This window comes from Dreissena polymorpha, chromosome 4, assembly GCF_020536995.1.
Source record: "Dreissena polymorpha isolate Duluth1 chromosome 4, UMN_Dpol_1.0, whole genome shotgun sequence".
NCBI classification, from domain to species: domain Eukaryota; kingdom Metazoa; phylum Mollusca; class Bivalvia; order Myida; family Dreissenidae; genus Dreissena; species Dreissena polymorpha.
In genome coordinates, this window is record NC_068358.1 from 1,267,255 (window position 1) to 1,288,683 (window position 21,429).

The 21,429-nt window shown below is 35.5% G+C and overlaps 1 protein-coding gene across 1 annotated transcript; it reads left to right on the plus strand.

Moving 5' to 3' along the window:
- Positions 1-808: 808 nt before the first annotated feature.
- LOC127876190 (myogenesis-regulating glycosidase-like) lies at positions 809-20,136 on the plus strand. The gene is made up of 3 exons (XM_052421217.1): positions 809-912; positions 16,250-16,442; positions 16,700-20,136. Exons 1-3 carry the CDS (start codon positions 878-880, stop codon positions 18,707-18,709), a joined length of 2,238 nt encoding a protein of 745 aa, XP_052277177.1. The 5' UTR covers positions 809-877; the 3' UTR covers positions 18,710-20,136.
- Positions 20,137-21,429: the final 1,293 nt, after the last annotated feature.

The following is a 21,429-nucleotide window of genomic DNA, read 5'->3' on the forward strand; positions in this document are numbered from 1 at the left end:
GCGTAGAGTTGCAATACCGATGTGGAGTTTGTAACAGTTTTTATCCATAATTTGGAAAATATTGTATTTCTAAGATTGCATTTAATCTTCAATTGAACTAATTGAATTTTAATCCTGATCGGGGTAGTGGTAGTGTGTTCGCTTTTGCTCCAAATGGTTCCGGGTAAGGTACACTTTTTATTTATTCTTTGTCTTGCTGATATTATTATTTTAGAAATCCTGAAATTTCCCTCAAGACATTTCCTTCCCAGACGTTTCCCCCCTAAGACGTTTCCTCCCCAGACGCCCCACCCCCTAAATAAATTTATAATTGTTTGGTTGAAGTATAATCTTGATAAATTATCAAAATGATTATTTTGTTTATGAAATCTTTAATTAAATTTATTTATGAAGCAACTTGTTGTGTTTTTTGTGGCTTTATAATTCTTTTTTTGGTTTAACTGTTTAAGGAATGCATGTAAATCGTTAGTAAATAAGTGCCACCCATTATTTTAAACTATTCCAAATATTATAGCTACATTAGTAAATACATGTAATGCCATGATCAAAATACAAAAATATGTGGAAAAAAACGTTAACATGCATAAAGTATTGTTTTGCGTTCACTTAAAATCTTATGTAGGCCTACTGTATATGAAAAGAAATTCTAGTTTGATACGTTTTCATTATATTGTATCTTTTAGCAAATCCGTAGGATCGGGCATCTTCAATATCGGTAAAGATAAACGCTTCTTCTGGTATACGAAAAACATACACGTTCAGGTTGAGGTTGCACAATGTGTATGAAATATCATTGACATTGCCCTCACATACACAAATGCCAAACAAAACAATGCAATTATCACTTAATTAGTGCAGTGAGGAGTTACACTCTACGATGGATTCTGAAAGCCATCTTAATGTTCAGAAAGGGTGCGTTTAAATACTACTTTAATATTTTGTCAAACGCAGTAGAGATTAAAGCACGAACTAGCTGGAAAGCAATCGGTTATGTTATGTTGTTACGTACACTGGAATAGTCGTACCAAATAATCATACTCCCAGTTATGCTCGATTGGTCATTGTCGGCTGGGGTACTACTTACATGTACCCCGGATACTCCTATACTTTCATGTACCCCGGGTACGGTAAATATACTAAAACGTACCAAGGAAATTTAACACTCAATCAGTCGTTGTCGGCTATTTATTTTTTTATTAATTAATTCACATTTATGTCAATTTTCTGTAAAATGGCCTCTATATTATCAAAACTCATCCTCAAAAAGCATGTTGATGCAGTTTTTTTAAAGAGAAGTTTGTTTTAGATAATCAGTAGCGCGTTTTATGACATTGGATTTGGGGCGGGAATACAACTCGGGTACAGTATAATATCGACCAGGTACGATTAAGTATATTTACTTAACAATGCCAACAATGACCAATCGTGCCCCAGTTAACCCTTTCCCCCATAAGAAGCAAAGTTAAAATGGCTTTTGCAACCAGCATAAAACCAGAACAGCCTGCGAGTAACTCACAGTCTGTTCAGGTTTCATGCTGTTTGCTGCTCATCAGTATCTAAGGGTTGGAAATGAAGCCTTTAAAACTTGAATTTAGCAATAAAGGTATTTAATTAAATTTTACTTTCTAAGGGACTACAAACACGTTGAAATACTTATATAAGTGGTAAAGGGTTAAATAATGGAAATGAAAGAGAATACAATAAAATGATAAAACACAATGTGTCATTGATAACACAAAGTGAAAGGAAAAAAAAACGCAATTAAACAAACACAAAAAATATGTGTCTGAAATGGTTTTTTAAGTATCTAATACATTTGACAGTAGCTTTGGTTATGTAGCAATAAAAATCCAGAAACCAATATACCGTAATAAAATTGTATGTTGGTTTCAGTCATTTAAAACTAATGCAGGTCAGACTAGTCCAAAAGCATTTGAACCCTGACCATGAGGGCCAAGTCGCTGACCACTCACACAATAAGGGTCCAGTTGGTGTGGTAGATATGGTGTCATCCTGGTGATTGGGAGGTCATGGGTTCAAACCCCACCGGGAGCGTTCCTTCGATCTCCCTCAAGGATAACAATTACTGGTTCTAGTCCCAGGAAACTGACTCGAGAGTGTTTCAATAAGCCTTAGGCTTTCTATGCAAGTGATCTAAAATAAAAAGGTTTAATCAAATAAATGGAAAGGAATATTAAAGGAACTTACATAATACTTTTTTTTAACTTATTCAAAGCTGATTGCATCAAATAATGACCATTTTCAATGATGGTTTAAATTGATGTTCAGTTAGTTATAAGTCTTATATCAAAGTAAGATTTCAGGCAAACCTCTGGCCAGACATTTGAGTACCGTTTAGGGGTAAACAATAATACGTTATAGCTGTTTTTGTGAAACCTTGGTTATGCTCTTTCATTCACCTTTTTAGTCTAATATTCAAGAAACTTCAATACATTTGTCCTAATGATATATCTGCTGAGTGACCTAATTCACAAGTGACCTAATGCAGTTTGTCTTGGCAGCCTCTTTTGCAGGAGAGACAACCAACAACTTGCTTAATTAGTTTTTCCAGTAGAGTTTTTACCCGTATTAAATACATTATGTATTGGAAATATTCTAATTATCAAAAGTTTGTCATAATAATGTCAATTTGGATACATAGTCACAAAGATTATGTGGTAATTTTAACTGAAATAGATATAATATGTATGTAAAATCAAATGAACTAAATTCACTTGAAATGGCAAAATATATTAACAATCTTACTAAATTGAACGTCTGGTAGATCTGTTTGAACATTGGAATTAAAATGGTTTTGGACTCACTGCCTCAGGCATTATCTATTCTAAGGTAGTTCTTTATGGATGAAAAGAAAAAAATTGTTTTCTGAATAAAATGTGTCAAAAGAGATCTTGATCTTCACCTACATAATCTATAAATCATTTCACTGTTATTTAGGGATTAACTATAAGTTCATGTGAACAATGAATTCTGCATGAGTTATATACATGTGTTGTTTGATTTTTTTTTAACCAGCTGGGGTCAAAAACCTAGGAACAAATCATGTGCCATAATTTCAACTAGTCTACTTCACAATATGGATCATGAAATGCCAACTATTTACCTACTGTACAATTTATGTCCTGGTTCAGTTTGTACCAGTATGTCTTGGTCCAGTTTGTACCAGTATGTCCTGGTTCAGTTTGTAATAGTACATGTATGTCCTGGTTCAGTTTGTACAAGTATGTTCTGGTTCAGTTTTTACCAGTATGTCCGGGTTTAGTTTGTACCAGTATGTCCTGGATCAGTTTGTATCAGTATGTTCTGGTTCAGCTTGTACCAGTATGTCCTGGATCAGTTTGTATCGGTATGTTCTGGTTCAGCTTGTACCAGTATGTCCTGGTTCAATTTGTTCCAGTATTTCCGGGTTCAGTTTGTACTAGTATGTTGGGGTTCAGTTTTAACCAGTATGTTCGGGTTCAGTTTGTACCAGTATGTCCAGGTTCTGATTGTAACAGTATATCCTGGTTCAGTTTGTTAACCAGGTATTCTGAAGGAAAAAAATGGTTATAAAATTGGCGAATGTTGGCAGGTGGGCTGGCAGGCGGGCCGAACAAGCTTGTCCAGGCCATTACTATGTCGTTCATTGTGCGATTTTGAAATCATTTGGCACATTTGTTCACCATCATTAGACGGTGCGTCGTTCGAAAGAATTAAGTCGATATAGTCAAGGTCACACTTTGAGTTCAAAGGTAAAAAATTGCCATAAATGAGCTTGTCTGGGCCATAACTATGTCATTCATTGTGAGATTTTAAAATCATTAGGCACATTTGTTCACCATCATGGGACGGTGTGTCGCACAAAAAAATTATCTCAATATCTCCAATGTAAAGGTCACCACGATTAAAAATAGATTTATTTTGAAACAAAGGGGGTTAATTATAAACAATCAGTTCAGTTTGAGTTGTCTCCCTTTATCAGACTTTTTTCACATTAAAAACCTGGTTTTGTGACAATTTTGTCCCTTGTTCTAGTATGTCCTGGTTCAGTTTGTACCAGTATGTCTTGGTTCAGTTTGTACCAGTATGTCCTGGTTCAGTTTGTACCAGTATGTCTTGGTCCAGTTTGTACCAGTATGTCAGGGTTCAGTTTGTAACAGTATGTCCTGGTTCAGTTTGTACTAGTATGTTCTGGTTCAGTTTTCAGGCCTTTCTGCCCTAAGCCACAGGTCCGAAATTCGGCCCCATTCTCAATGCAAATCTGGTTGTTTTTTTCCCAATAGAAAAAAAATTGCCAATAACAAAAAAACAAAAAAAAATTATTTTTTTTTTTAAACCTTTAAATATACATGTATAAGTGTAGAAAATAGAAAAATATTGCATAATTAAATTTTTATCTGTTGCATACATGCCATAATTTTTCAGACCAATTCCGGGACATTGAGTTAAATTGTCCGGGACTTTTGCCGATTTTCCGGGACATGTATGATATGTAGCGATATTTATAGACATATGCATTTTTGGTACGTTTTTTTTTTGTTTCGCATCGTTCATTGCAAAAGTTCGAAAGTCTATCCGGAATACACTTGATCTATTAACGTCAAATTCAACATTACTACCACTCTGGATCAGCAGACGATTTATTTCTTATATATATCTTACGGAGGAATCCGAGATAGCCGATGTATCACGATTGCATTACTACTTCCGTTACTAGATACAAGCCACGTGTTTTCAGTGTAAGCGTTCTAAACATAGATGGTGACGTCACTGCGTTATTGTTATTAAGACCGGTGTGTAACGCGTAGTTGTTGATACGCCTTTATTCATTTATAACATTTATATAATAAAAAATACAACAATACAGTACCGTTAGATCGTCAACTCAAATCAATTCACAATACATACAATCAATCACAATAACATTTTATATGCTTACTTTTTTACTCAACTTCTTTGTCGGTTAAACGTGCGAACATAAACTGTTTTTATTTTTTTACTCTGCGATGTTGGACTTCAGATGTGTGAACAACTATCATTTGCCCTTACGCAGTGGGAAATAATGACGTAGTAGATTAAAGTCAATTAACAACCACATTAAACAATGCCGCCTTTTCGGTTTGACCGCGAACGTGAGACAATCGATTTGATAACAGGACCCCTGTTAATTGATCGATTTTGACACGTAGCGTAGTCTGCCTATTCGGGTAGGCATTGTCATGGAGACGCTGCAGATATACACAGATTTGAGGTGCAGTTAAGCCTAAGATAAGGTACATGTATATATGTATTTTGTAAATTCCGGGACATTTGACAGATTTCCGGGACAGCGGGACAAGTTCTTCATTTCCGGGACTGTCCCGGACATTCCGGGACGTATGGCATGTATGTCTGTTGCCTTGAATTCGTTTTAAAAACAGTAAAATATGTTAAATTGATTATTTAAGACTTTCCTTATTTTCCCCAAAATCCGGTGTTTCGTGTGATTTTTTTCACCTCAAAAAAGGCCATGCCTTTTCCCCATAATCAGATTTAAAAAAAACTGCACTTATCACAATGTTCATAATATTTTGTCAAATTTTAATAATATGTTATCCAAATAGTCGTTATTTACCAGTTAACGGCTTCTTTGAAATATAAGAAACACTATTAACATGCGATTATTTTACCCAATTGAGCCAGTTTTGCGATTAATTTTTTTCCCAAAATGGGGGTTTTCACGACGCGAAATTGCCAAAATTTCAGTGTGGTGTTTTCCTAAAATGGATCGGAAAAGGCCTGGTTTTTAACAGTATGTCCGTATTCATTTTGTACCAGTATGTCCTGGATCAGTTTGTATCAGTATCTTCTGGTTCAGTTTGTACCAGTATGTCCTGGTTCAGTTTGTACCAGTATGTTATGGTTCAGTTTGTACCAGTATTTCCGTGTTGAGTTTGTACCAGTATGTCTGTGATCATTTTGTACCATTATGTCCGGGATCATTTTGGACCATTATGTCATGGTTTAGTTTGTTCCAGTATGTTCTGTTCAGTTTCTACCAGTATGTCCTTGTTCAGTTTCTACCAGTATGTTCTGGTTCAGTTTGTACCAGAATGTCCTGGTTCAGTTTGTACCAGTATGTCCTGGTTCAGTTTGTACCAGTATGTCTTTGTTCAGGTACTTCTCATAATGTTAAATGAGATTCCACTTTGTTACTTTTGTTACCACTAAAAGATTAGATCGGCAACAATCATTTTACGGAATTGATATTTGACAAATGAATTTCCGCAGGAACTAAAGCAAAATTGATTCGGTTTAATCTGATCTATTGCTGTCACTTTTCCCCACAAACTGGTACAATCAATCACCCTGCCTGCCTTCCCAGCATTCTGGTTTAAGACACTGTTATTTTAGAAGTTATCAGGTTGTTTTGGATCAATATGTAGAGTCTACTGCTCACTGCTTGTTAGGCTGGTTTGATCTCTATGGATTATTGGATGTGCTTGTTTCTCTGTTCTTATTAACTGGTCCACTGTTACGCCGGTTTCATTAATTTTTCTGATGCTTTGCATTTCAATGTTTTAAAGTGCAAATGTTTGGAGTCTTTATGCCTGGAAAATATGTTAGAATTGTTGCAAAATATTTATTGTTTTTGTTATTGACTGGATAAACTTAGTTGAGGTTCGCTTGGTACCTGAAGGAATAACTTGTGGTTTGCAGCACCAGTGTTTATGGCCATTTTAAAGGAAGTGGTCTTGTAGTTGGCTGTTCAACTCAACAACTTTAATGGAGGAAGCGGCGCAGAAAACTTCGCCCATTCAGTAATTGTACTTGATTTATTTGATGTTGTCAGTGTTAGTGAAATAGTGATTGCTAAATTTCAGTAGTTGCATGTTGTGAAAACTGAAACTTGCATGACAATATTGCTTAATGCACTTATTGTTATTCCCAGCTGATGTTCATTGTTGCAAATATTGCTGGAAAGTGATGCATATTTATTAGTTATTACATGCCATTGTTTTTTGTATAGTAGCAGGAAGAACATGGCAGTTTACCTGGCAGACACTATAAACCCTTTTTGTGTAACAAAGAAAACAAAAAACAATAAAGAAATGGACACAGAAGCTAGAAGCCATAACAATTGGTTAATGAGTTTTATTTTTTATCATTAATGGTATATTGCCTATTTTTTTAAACACAGTTTGCATGCAAAAAAAATACTTTTTATCATTGGATCTTCATGCAGTTATTTATCACATGCCATACCCTGTTTCCCATGTAATACAACCAGTATGAATATTTTTATCTTACACATGTGTAATATAATTTTTAAGCGTTTTCATTGGCTTATTTTCGTTCGATTGACCAATCGCATTTTGTTATTTTGCTGAAATGACGTTGCAATGTCAAATGACGTCACGAAATGTAAACAATATTCAGGATTTATCATTATGTTTGCGTTAATATTTATTTAATTTGCTCATTTAAAAGCATGTGATAAAAAAGATCTGACACTTATTTTTATTTCATACCATAATTATTTTATTAAACTTGTCCAGGAAATTCGTTAGTAAGCTCGCCATGCAAAGGCTCGCTTACTAAAAATTACTAACTAAATTCCTGAACTCGTTTAATAAAATATGGTATGATATGACAACTCGTGCCAGATCCTATATATAAATGATTTCAATGTCAGCTTTTTTTCTCACACTCTTAAAGTAACATATGAATATGACCGATGAATGTTTTATACAGTTGCTATTGTTTACTTCAGTAAAATTTATAATGAGCAAGTTAGCGCAGATACCAATATGTTCTCTAGTATTTGTAGTAGAACCAAAATTGTGTATTTGTGTCGTATGAACAACTCTGCACAAGCTACACGTAATGGGGATTTCCCAACAGAGTAATTGTCTTTTATACATGAAGGAATTTCTGCTTTACAGCAGAAAATTATTCGCAATTGAATACAGGCCTTTTCCTGGCGTATCTACGAGTCTGTTTAACAGACTCATTCCCAGAGCAAAATAATGTCATTAATATCAATCAGGAGAATTGCAATGCATAATAACCATAACCTTAATACACTTAGTTATATTTTTTTAGGATTTATAATTGCAATGCATAATAACCATAACCTTACACTTAGCCATATTTTTTTAGGATTATACCATATATTAACGGCTTTGCACCCATCCATAAACATCATTTATTTGGCAGGGGAAACCAATTCAATTAATTTGCTTTTATTAAATTATGTTTTTCCCAAATCAATGGATTTTTTGCATGAAATAATTCCCAATCCTAAAGTTGCATTTTTCCCCAAAATGGCCTGGAAAAGGCTTAAAATAAAACTATTCTTCTGTTAATTTACTGTTACTACTTTCAAACTATTTTTTTAATCATTAAAGTTGTATCTTGTTTGAAAAATAGTAATAGGATTGTGTGTACTTGCACTGCAATCAGTTCACCTATAGCGGAACACAATTTTTTTTCCATCCAATTTATTTATGAAGCCAACATCTTTGAGTTTAACTCTAGTATCAATAATATTTCTAGTCCATATAAACGAACTCCCAGAGCCTTTGATAATTTTTGCTATGGCGGCTCTGGTAGTCCTTCAAAAACATGGGTGCAGTTCAGCGCACAGAATCCGTGCGCTTCACTAAACAGACGTCGTTTGAGACAAATTGAGGATAATAATGAATAAACTTCATAAACATGTTAAATTAACCTGAATGGCAACCTACGGATGTTATCCTTTGCATGCACCCTATAAAAACACGACGATGTTTCGACACACTTTTCTTGCTGACATTTTTATGTTTAAATTTCAAACAGTGTATTCTGATCGAATACCACATTGTTATCGACTTTAATAGATTCCATCACATCACCCGACTTGCAAAATATTGGTGTACTGCGACCTAATCAATATCGGGTCAATTTTCCAATATGGCGGATACAGCGTACGAAAGAAAAACTAAGTCAATAAAAAGCAATTATTTCTTGCTTTAATGGTACCATTTGGACGAGTTTGTGGTTTAGACAGGTAAACTTTAATAAGTTCTTGCAGTTTCAGTGTTCTTTAACCCTTGCATTGTTGATAACATTTTGCACCCATGGAAAAGAAAGAGCGCATTGCAACTCTCAGCAACCCATTGGGTTATAAAGCTGAGAGTTGAATTATTGCAACTATAATATTTCTTGCTTTTGTACGTGCACTAAAATTTTATTATTGTAGCAGTGCTATATTTTCAGAAATTAGCTCTAACTTTGGTAGCAGTTTTCCACATTACCAAAAACGTGACTTCTCCAATAGGAATCAGAAGACCAGTCGTGTTTGTATGCAAAGGTCAAGAGCCGTGTCAAAACATTGTGTTACACTGTGAAATGAAACAATAATAGTGATATTGAACATGAATATATATATTTTTTTCAAAACAATTTGCATTGCACCAACATTGACAGAATCAACTCGATCATTATTCATGAATGATAAACAAAACTTATTTGTCAACCCTCAAACAGTATATTTCATAATGTGAATGTATGATTCTAAGTTATTTACACCGCACAGGTAAGAACTCACAGAAACAAAGTATATGACTTAATGGAATAGTTCCAGTTACTTGTGTTATTTACTACATATTACTTCATTATGTCAAAATGCTAGACTGTATGTTCATGGACTTGCAACTCTACCACCATTTCCTTTAAAGGCTTGTTCCAAAACAGAATCATTTTTCTTGTGAGTGGAAATTTGTTTAAAGACACTTATTTATTGATAATTTTAACAATAATTTAACATTATCCACATCAAATTTGATTACAGACTGTATAATTAGATCTAGTGATGTACACTGAGTGTAATGTGTTGCAAGTTGAACTCCAAACAGCATTAACCCATTTATGCCTAGTGGACTCTCCCATCCTCAGGGTTGTCATTATTAACCGATTGCCGATCGAACTCATCGGTTAAAATCGCCAGAAAATCGGTTGTTTTTCCCGAATCTTTAAAATTGCGATCGGAAGTTTGTATCATGCAAACCTAAAATAATTGACGAGGAATAAACGTACTATAGTAGAGCGACGCCCGGTCATTCAGTCAGTCCATTAACTCCGCCTAAGAGCTACTGTTTTCAATGAATTTCTCAGCGAGTGGCCAATATTGATTTTTTTCAGCTGTCAATCAAATTCTTCTTGGTAAGAACGTCAACCAATCAGCGCTCGGGCAGCCGAATACACGCCGACTCCACGTGAAATTGTATCAAATAGCTGTACATTTGACAGATTATTACTGACCGTATCTCAACAAATGCTGCACTGTAGAGCGTAATTAACTAGTTTTTTTAGTTAGAGAAAAAGTTTCCACATATTAAAAAAATCATATTAAAAAATGCTCTCTGATTTTCTACCATGCGACCTCTGCGCTACGAAGTTGTTATTCAGCATCTAAATATTAAAGTCCACGCTTTCTCCAAGGAAGAATGACGTGATGTTATACATGAAGTCTAACTTTGGCATGATTTTAATCTGTACATGAAAAACACGAGAAATGTGTCTCTGTTGCTAGAATTTTCTTAATTTTCCATGAATAATGAAATCTGAAAATGATTTCGGATAACACATTTAATTATACGCATTTGAAAATACTTTAATTAAATAATGCATTTTGTTATACAAATGGTCATAACACATAATGTAATAAGTAGGTAACTAACGTGTTTTGAGATTGCCAAACTATGCATACATATAGGTCTACATGCATGAATGATCTGACAAGTTATACCACGATCCGGAATGAAAAGTACTCGGTAAAATTTAAAGAAAGGCGCGTTTTTATTTTCAGAAATCCACTTTCACTTTCGCAAACTTTTCTGAAAGGAGGTACCGTACATGTAACAGTTTAGATTGACTGTTTGACTTGTCGTTATTACTAAATATAAACGGTTCTCAATGCTCTCAAATCGCGTCACGTGATTCACGCATGTTCAATCGGAATTTCCTAATCCCACAATTCAATTTGTATATGCACTTGCACTAAATGGCGGACGACATTCATCGTCAACATTGGGCGTAATTTGGTTTAAAAAAAAAGAAATCGTAATAATACTGGATTATCGGGTAATGGATATTATTGGAACATGCAAAGATCTATCAATATAATATGTTTTTACATTGTACAGTATACTAAAAATGTGAAAATCTTAAAATTCGCTATTCTTTTTAGACCTCATTTTAACTTTTTATGCTCTGAGAATAGCAGTATTTTGTCCCTAAAATGTCTATAATTCGTTTTCGGTCGGAGGGCTTCGCCCACCTGACCTCCCTACCAGGGCCTTGCCCTGGACCTACAAGGGGGCCTAGGTGGCCCCCTTGACACCCGGCCGAATCGGTTACTTTTCCAAAAAAATCCTTTGTTTACAATCATAATGACAACCCTGCATCCTTCTAAATTGGATCAATTTATTTCCAAAATTAGGGATGTCTAGTATATTTATTTCTATATTTAGAATATTTCTTAAAGAAATTCCTTTAAGCAAACAGCGCATATCCTGATGAGACGCCACATCAAGCGGCGTCTCATCTGGGTCTTCACTGTTTGCCAAGGCATTTTTTCTAGACGCAAGGCATAAATGGGTTAGATGAAATAGAAATGATCTCTTAATATCAATACAATATATTTGACTTCAACCACATGAACATGGTACTGAACAAATGATTTCATTATTTTGCAACTTCCTGCTGTTGTCACATGCAAAACAGCAAATAAAAAAGCAACACCTTCATGTACATGAACTTCTACATTTCACAACATTTTAGACAACCACGCAAAATTATCACATTCACATTTTTGTACAGCTATTGGAGACTGCCCATGCATCTGATTTGTAAGTGATCGTGTGCACTACAAAAACTTTTCTGATAAAGAAATGGAGATTAATAAATAAAAAACTGTTCTGATGAAGGAATGGCGATAAATGAATCTTTAAATTATTGATAATACTTACAGGCAATATTCCATAAAGCATTGAAGCTTTTTTATAACTATCACATTGTCGTCCAGAAAGCTAATGAGACATACAAAAATAATGGTTTATGATTGAGAGCTTGAATTTGTCATTCAAATGAGCCTTGTTCTGAGAAAACTGGGCTAAATGCATGTGCGTAAAGTGTCATCCCAGATAAGCCTGTGCAGTCTGCACAGGCTAATCAGGGACGACACTTTCCGCTTTTATGGTATTTTTAGTTTCAAGGAAGTCCCTCCTTACCGAAAATAAAGTTTAGGCGGAAAGTGTCGTCCCTGATTAGCCTGTGCGGACTGCACAGGCTAATCTGGGATGACACTTTACGCACATGCATTAAGCCCAGTTTTCTCAGAACTCGACTTAAATGTTAAGGGATACAAACATTGTTGAATAACTATTTTATTTCCTGTCAATTCTTTCGTAACCTGGGATAACAGTTTCACAAAAAAACATCTAATCATGATTTTGTAAATAAGAAAGCGGCAAGACAATTATTAATCATTAGCCATTATTTTGTCTGCCATTTGGGAATTTTCGATTTGACTCACTGTATTCATACATTTTCAAAATTATATCTTCTTATATATGGCCATTAATTTGCATTTAAAACTGTTAAGCGTAACTTGAAACCTGAAAATAACCAAAGATAGTTTAAGTGATGCAGAAGAAACAAACAGGGGTGTTTGTTACCATAGCAACCTGTCACCTTGCTGAAAAATCCAGCCTGTTTACCATTTAACACAGGCAAATGCAAAAGAGTGGTACATCACTTAAATTTGCAATTCATGGCCATCTACAGTCTATGACAGAATGTTTATTTTGCATGTCAGTGTGCAGTGGCTTGGTTGTTGGGCTTTAATAATTTAATGTTTTCGATGCACAATAGACCATTTGTTTTCAGCAGTGAGTTAGAAATTCAAAACTGGAACTTGGAACACGAATATTGAAGTGCAACTGTGCAATAAATGAATAATGTATACAATTTTTAGCTCAGCTGTTATCGTAAAACCCGAGGTATTGTCATAGCCAGCTCGCCGTCCGCCGTTGTCGTGCTAAAACCTTAACATTGGCTCTGCAATCAAAGTGTCATATGTAGATGCACCTTGATGAGTTCTACACGCCACACCCATTTTGGGGTCACTAGGTCCAAGGTGAAGGTCACTGTGACCTCTAAAAATATTATTTTTTTAACTCTGACAAACTTATTCAAAACTGCATCCGCAGCTGAGCGTGGCACCTGTTATGCGGTGCTCTTGTTTAGGTATTAACTATTTAGATGTGAAGAATAGAATTTCTTTTCAATGAGGTCAGATTAGTATTTCACATTTTGCATTAAAAAATTACATTTAATGAATCCGACTGCCAACAATGTCTCAAAATTTCCATAAGACATCACACCATAGAAAGTCCCATTGTTTTTAAAAGAAAGCCATTAACTTTGTTTTTATTTTTCTATGCAATTTCTCATACTTTGTAACAAAATATTAAAATTGTAAATTACTTAACATCAGAGCAATATTAGGTATGCTATTGTAAGAGTTTCAATGTAAATAGGCGTATAGATATACTCGTATCATCATGAGGCTGTAACAGGAATTTTATGAGATTTCCTTTCCCCCAGGGAGCTTTATGAATAATTCCTTTGACTGCTGTATAATAATTTTGGTCAATTCGTTTAGAACGGACAACCTTTAGCAATATCTAATCTATGAGGATATTCTATTAAAATATTACCCTCCACTGAAGTGTTTTCAGAAATCATACTTTATTAAATATATTCAAACCATTGGAGGAAAGAGTTTGCAGGTACCCATAAATAATTGTGTTTGTACATATCATATTGTTACTTATAAACTTAAGAAACGCAGTTAAGTATGACTACTTTTTTAATACTTTATACTTGTATGCTTATTGTCCCCTACAGGTTTCACCGGAGGGGACTTATGGTTTGCGCTCTGTCAATCAGTGTCAGTCAGGTTTTTCTGGATCCTGCAATAACTTTAAAAGTTCTTAATATTTTTTCATGAAACTTGAAACATGGATAGATGGCAATATGGACATTATGCACGTCATTTCATTTTGTTCCTACGTCAAAAATTCTGGTTGCTATGGCAACAAATAGACTAGAAATACTGCTGAAAATGGTGGTTTTCTGGATCCTGCGATAACTTAAAAAGTTCTTAATATTTTTTCATGAAACTTGAAACATGGATAGATGGCAATATGGACATTATGCTCGTCATTTCATTTTGTTCCTACGTCAAAAATTCTGGTTGCTATGGCAACAAAAAATAAATTAAAAATTCTGACAACGTTGGAGCCGGTAGGGGACCATATTGCTTGACACCATAGTATTAAGTGCTCTATATTAGCTTTTGTGCAGTGGTCATCCTTTGTCTGTTGCTTTGTGTTAAGCGTTTTGTGTCATCAACTGTTAGCTAATTACCACTTAAGAAGGCAATATCCATGTAAAATTTACACTTTGTGACTTTTCTAACGCAACACTTCTTAGACTTGAATATATCAGTTATGAATAAAGATTATTAACCAGGTTTTCCGAAGGAAAAAACTGGTTATTAGATTGGCGAATGCGGGCGGGCTGGCTGGCTGGCTGGCGGGCTGGCTGGCTGGCTGGCGGGCTGGCGGGCGGGCGGAACAAGCTTGTCCGGGCCATAACTATGTCGTTCATTGTCAGATTTTAAAATCATTTGGCACATTTGTTCACCATCATTGGACGGTGTGTCGCGCGAAATAATTACGTCGATATCTCCAAGGTCAAGGTCACACTTTGAGTTCAAAGGTCAAAAATGGCCATAAATGAGCTTGTCCGAGCCATAACTATGTCGTTCATTGTCAGATTTTAAAATCATTTGGCAGATTTGTTCACCATCATTGGACGGTGTGTCGCGTGAAATAATTACGTCATTATCTCCAAGGTCAAGGTCACACTTTGAGTTCAAAGGTCAAAAATGGCCATAATTGTCCCTTGAGATATAACCTTCATATTTGGTATGCATGTGTATATGGACAAGGCCTTTCCATACGCACAACAATTTTGACCCCTGTGACCTTGACCTTGAAGTAGGGGTCTGCGTTTAGGTTTCAAAATCTGCGTTTAGGTTTCGAAAAATGCTCTTAACTTCTATGTCCCTTGAGATATAACCTTCATATTTGGTATGCATGTGTATATGGACAACGCCTTTCCATACGCACACAAATTTTGACCGTCCGTCCGTGTGTCCGTCCGAAAACTTAAACGTTGCTCATAACTTTTGCAATATTGAAGATAGCAACTTGATATTTGCCATGCATGTGTATCTTATGAAGCTGCACATTTTTAGTGGTGAAAGGTCAAGGTCATCTTTCATTGTCAAAGGTAAAAAATAAATAAATTCATGTGCATATCTCCAATGTCAAGGTTTGCCATGACTAAAAATATATTTATTTTAAAACAAACTTACAAAGGGGGTTAATTTTCTTTGTTCATTTCAAAAGTTCAGTTTGAGTTGTCTCCCTTTATCAGATTTTTTTTCACAATGAAAACCTGGTTTTGTGACAATTTTGTCCCTTGTGATTTAATATTTTACATGACTTGTAATCATCTGACAACATTCTGTGCAAGAGCACGATAAAATAATTCATCTTTGAAGATCAAATGTTTTAGCACATGTTCAAGGCATGATTTCATCGTTTTACACTTGGAAAGGGTAAAATGCGATAAGTTCTTATTGTATTTAGATTTTATTATTTGAAGTCGATTTTTACACCAGGAAAACAGGAATTCCTCTAAAAAAACTAATGTGTGTCCAAAAACTAGGTCACCAGGTCAGATCTTTAATAAAATTTCATCACTCTCGGATAAACAATTAAAATTCAAGCTTGATAAAACTTGGTCAGAGTGTATATATAAAGAATATCTGGGTCAAGTTTGGATCAGATCGGATCAGGTTCCCGGAAAAACAAGGTCACTAGATCAAATCAAAAAAATTAATTGTAACCACTCTAGTGGCCACATTAATGACACAATCTTTATTAAACTTGGTCAGATTCGGACGTTGTGAAGGCACCGTTGAAATCAGTGTCAAATAGGGTAAAACACCTGATATATTCTTCAACAATTCTTTGGTTTTGTTGATTTAAGATAAGCGACTTAGGCTATCATAACCTTCATGTCTGTATTTTACTTCTGTATTTATTAACCTTCACAATAGAATTTTGCAAATGCTTTTAATCTACAGAGAGAAGGAGAATGACAAACTCCTTCACCAGACTGAGTTGAGCCCTGGTGGTAACTATGGTGTTGGGGACATGGGTGAAAAGGCACCCCTGGAGGCTGGACATAGTCTCGAAGGCGACAGCCTGAATTCCTCCTTCGCAAACCGCTCAGGGTCGCAAAAAACTGGCAAAGAGGCATATCTAAAGAGTTTGGCGGTGGGTACTGTGTTTTGCTAATGAATGACTTACTTGAATTCTTGAACAATTGTTCAACTCTTTCTGAGTTTTGTAAATCTTTTCATTAATTTTCATAACTGAGATAAATTCCTTGTTATTTGTTCATTCTTGAAGATAGTTAGTTGTTACTTCACTAAAAACAAGTAAAAAAAGTATATTAAACATAGCTGATATTTTTCTTTAATATCTATGATTATTCCAACTCACAATAATAATGTGTTCTATTTCTATTGCAGGAAGAAGATGCCCCACAGGCTACGTGTAAGAAGAAGGCATTGAAAGTTGTAGTCACTGTACTGTTCATTCTGATTGTCATTGGTAGTATTATCATATGGACAGTCCATGAAGGTAGGCCGAAAAAACACATTGGAAACAAGTACTTTGACTTTATTCCAAAGAAACGGGTATTAGATGTTTACAATGAAAAAGATGATATTGTTTTCTCAGGGATAATTCGTGTCAGTGATTTTGAAGTGGGTGCATTGAAAAAGTGCTATGACATGGAGATGCAGAATGATTTTTGTTATATATTTGACGATGGTCCCATTTTTAAGTTCAGGCCGTATGACTTGAACCCAAGCGTACACTGCATTGATTTGATGTGGGAGAATTTAAAGTCTTATTCACCCACAGATTGTTTCAACATCGGGCACTCGTTTTGGTATGGAATTCCGAACTTCAAAGGTGGGTTTTGGCCCCTTATTCCGGACCAGATATCAATTGACAGTCTGTCATACATGCCTTTCAGCAAGGAAATTACTGGGCATATCTTGGAGAAGTTATGGATCAGTGCCATTGGTACAGCAGTTATCTCTCATGAAAATATTCCAATTTCAGTGAGTTTTAACAGTGGAAATGACAAGACATTGTGTATTCAAATGGACCAAAAAGGGTCCCCTATTGATCCCTTGACAAGTTTTAATTATTCGGTCTGCGTTGGACCAGATATCCAGACAACATGGCTTAACGTTAGAAATGCATATTTCCCACGCTCGCCCAATGTTGATCTTCAGAAATCCAACTTAGCGGGGATACTATGGAAGTATGAGACAAAGAATGGTCTTCCTTCTGATACATTTGGCAACTTCTTACACGACCTGAATTCACTGGGTGTGTCTATTCCCGCTGTTCAGTACAACATGGGCTGGCAGAATGGCGTTGGGGACATAAAATTCAATGAGCAAACTAGGAAAATTATGATGCAGTTTTTAAAAGGGAAATACTCCTCTTCAAAATTGTTTCTGCCGATAAATCTTGCCTGCTCGTATATGTCCGACAATTTCAAACGTGGAGCAGGGGACAAACTTTTTGCAAACGACAGGCAGACAGGAGCTCTGAAAGCCATACTCTACGATGGAGAGAGTTGTGCCGTATGGGATACCACCAATCCAGATACGCGAGCATTTCTTAAAGAAGCATTCGGCATTTTGCAACAAGCCGGAACCCAAGAACAGACTGAGTATCCTCAAGGATTTGAATTCCGAGCGAGCATCAGCAATAAAGCATTCCCAGTGGATCTTTTCGAGAATACAACTGATTTGAATGCAATTAACTTGCACTTTGTAGACTTTTTGGCAACGTTAAACAAAACGGTTCTTCTTGAAACAGCATATCGTATGCAAAACCGCTCAGTCTTTGTTCAGGTTCCCACGTTAGTTGCCAATAAGGAAGGACGTAAATGTCTTGATTATGTAATACCAGCGTCGCTCACTGCAGGTATCCATGGTTACCCATACGTGATGACCTTAGCGCCATCAGAAGACCAGGTGGATCATGAACTCTATGTCCGTTGGTTACAACTTGCAGTGTTCTTTCCTGCACTGAAAGTAACAAATGCTGCTCTTCGATTCAACTCTGTTGTTACTGAAGTTTTGAGGGAGATTTCAGAATATCGCACCAGTTTTGTGTACCCATTGTTGACGGAAACCATTCAGGATGTAGAACTTGGATACCCGATTATTCGACCTATGTGGTGGGTCGAGCCAACAGATTATAAAACCTACACGATTGACGACCAGTTCTTGCTCGGTAACAAGACATTAGTGGCCCCAGTTCTCTGCATAGGGGCTCGTAAAAGGGACATTTATCTGCCCAAGGGTGTCTGGAAACATGGAGGGTCAGGGGCTCAGTACCCTGGTAACCAATGGTTACGGGATTTTCCAGTGGATTTAAAAGACATGCCAGTGTTTACCATAGAGGATGAATATTCTTTGCAACAGAATGATACTTCAACATCAAGTAATTAGGTTCTAGTTTTTAGTCCCTTTCAGTTGTAACCAGAGAATACAATAGGATTACGTCAGTGTGTCCATCTGTCTGTCTGTCCGTCCATACAAATCTTGATCCTGCGATTACTCAAAAAGAACTGAAGTTAGGTCAATGAAACTAAGTATGTGGATACAGGGCTATGTGGGAAATATGAACATTATTTCAAAGTGATTAAGATTGCAGGTCAGCTAAAGCAGACAGCTGTCTTTAATGTTCCAAGATTGAAACATCGGTTGTGGATAGAGGGCAATATGGGAAATATGCAGGTTATTTCAGTTTTATATGTCTGTCAATCCATTTGTCTGTCCAGAAATTCTGGATCTTGCGATAACTCAAAAAGTATGTAAGCTACATGTAAGTTGAGAACACACAAAATATCACAAGATGGTTATGTGTATGTTATTTCAGATTTTTTTTTGTCAAGCAATAAGTGTGGTTGCTATGTTACAGAAATAAGTGAAAACTAAAAGCTGGATCAAGGGACATAATTATGGTGAATATGAATGTTAATTAAGATTTTTTTCTGAGGCCATGATTATATAGTTTTGATTGTGGTTTCTATGGTTAAAGAAATAATTGAAAACTTGAATCTGCATCCTGCCATAATTAAAAAGTACTTAAGATTGGTTAATAAACTTTCCATACTGGCAATATTTACCAATTTGGGGACTGCTGTTTGGTATGTGACCACTGTTTGATGTGACCAAAGTGTTTTGAATTTGGTAGTAGTGCTAATTTCGTTAAATTTTAATATATTTAAGTGATATATTGTGTGTTTACTTATCAATAAATGTGTAGATTTCAATCAATTATTTGATTACAAAAAGTTTAAAAGCCATCGGGTCTTGCATTAATATTTGAAAACTTTAGAATTTATTAATGTTGTAAGTTGTATATTTAGTGGTATAACAATATGTGAATTTTTCTCTCCAGTCCTTGATAATACTCCTGGACTTATTTTTTAGCGAGGCTGTTTTCGGAGAAAACCCGAGCTATTGTCATAGCCAGCTCGTCCTGCGATGTCCGACGTCTGCGGTAGGTGTCGTGCTAAAACCTTAACATTGGCCATAACTTTTTAAATATTGGAGATAGCACCTTGATATTTGGCATGCATGTGTATCTCATGGAGCTGCACATTTTGAGTGGTAAAATTTCAAGGTGAACATCATCCTACAAGGTCTAAGGTTGAAAAAACAAAGTCAAGGGAAGTAATAAGCTTTAAATGGACATAGTTATCTGACCTGCCCACGTATATATTTTTGTTAAATAAATCAAAGCGGCGCAGTAGGCGGCATTGTGTTTCTGACAATTGCATTGTGGTAAAAGGTCAAGGTCATCCTTTACGGTCTTTGGTAAAAAATACAGATTTAAGGGAAGTAATAAGCTTTTAAAAGGGAGAAAATGATTCAATATTGAACATACAATGTAGCCACTTTATATATTTGGCATGCATGTGTATCTCATGGAGCTGCACATTTTGAATCTACAGTCACGGTAGTGGCTTTTAATTATTTGCTACTAAAAATAGAGATTTGCTACAGACAATTATTTTCAAGGGAAGTAATTTATATAATTATAAATCTCATATTATATATTTCCTTACCAAGAATTGAAGTTCTTTTCACAGTTACTGTACAGATTTATTATTTTGATTATTTATAACCCAAATGATTGATTTGTCAAAGTTTTTTTTAATGATATAATTATAATTTCTTTGTTGTTCATTACATACCTGTGGACTTATGTCCATAGATACATGATCAACTCTGGCTATGATCTCGTTTAAACCACAGGCCTTGGTTGACAGTGATGTCTGACATGGTCATAATTGACTGTGAGACCCTCCCCAACCCCCCACCAATTGAACAAGCTTTCGCAGCCGAGCGTGGCACCTGTTATGCGGTGCTCTTGTTTCTTAAGGTGCTTATGCAAGTCTGAGGCTAATGCCCATCTTGTAAATTGTAAAAATAATTAGAATTGTAAAACTGCCCCGTATGTTATTTATCTTTTGATGACCTTTCATTATCCCAGGTCCTGAGATTCTGATTTGTTTGCTCAATAGTTGTTTATGGTATCATCAATATGACATTCACATACCAGCAGCCATATGGCAAATGAACAACCAAGCAAAAAACCTTTTCCTGACATCAGGTATATGTGTGTATATTTAATTAACCAGTGATGGTTTGTGAAGAGTATTTAGTTTTGAATCAGTTTGCCCCTTGCTCTTCATTGTAAATAGCACTTAATTTCTACACCATGAAAGGTGTGGTGTGTTCCTTTACCATCCCCACCCCCCAAACACCTTAACAGATATTTGTTTCTTCAGTACAAAAGAAGAAAAACTATTTGACTGCAGACTTTGGTGAAGTGTGTTTTGATTAAATTCCACTTTATTGAATTGCTATATTTGTTTAAAAAGGTGAAAAATCTAACTGGGAAATACATAGCCAAAAAGCTTTAAATTAAATGAGTACAAGCACAGTGATTTTATTAAGACCATGTTAAAAAAGAAATTGAATTATCACGATTAAATAAGAAGATTGCAGTGTCAATAATGTTGTTGCATTCAGACAGGAGACTTGCCTCTTGACTAGTTATATTAATGAAGTCAGTCAGTACAATTATCATGTACTTAGTGCTTACCTTTACTGGTATTTTGTGATTGACTTCTAGTTCTAAGAAACTGTTCTATATT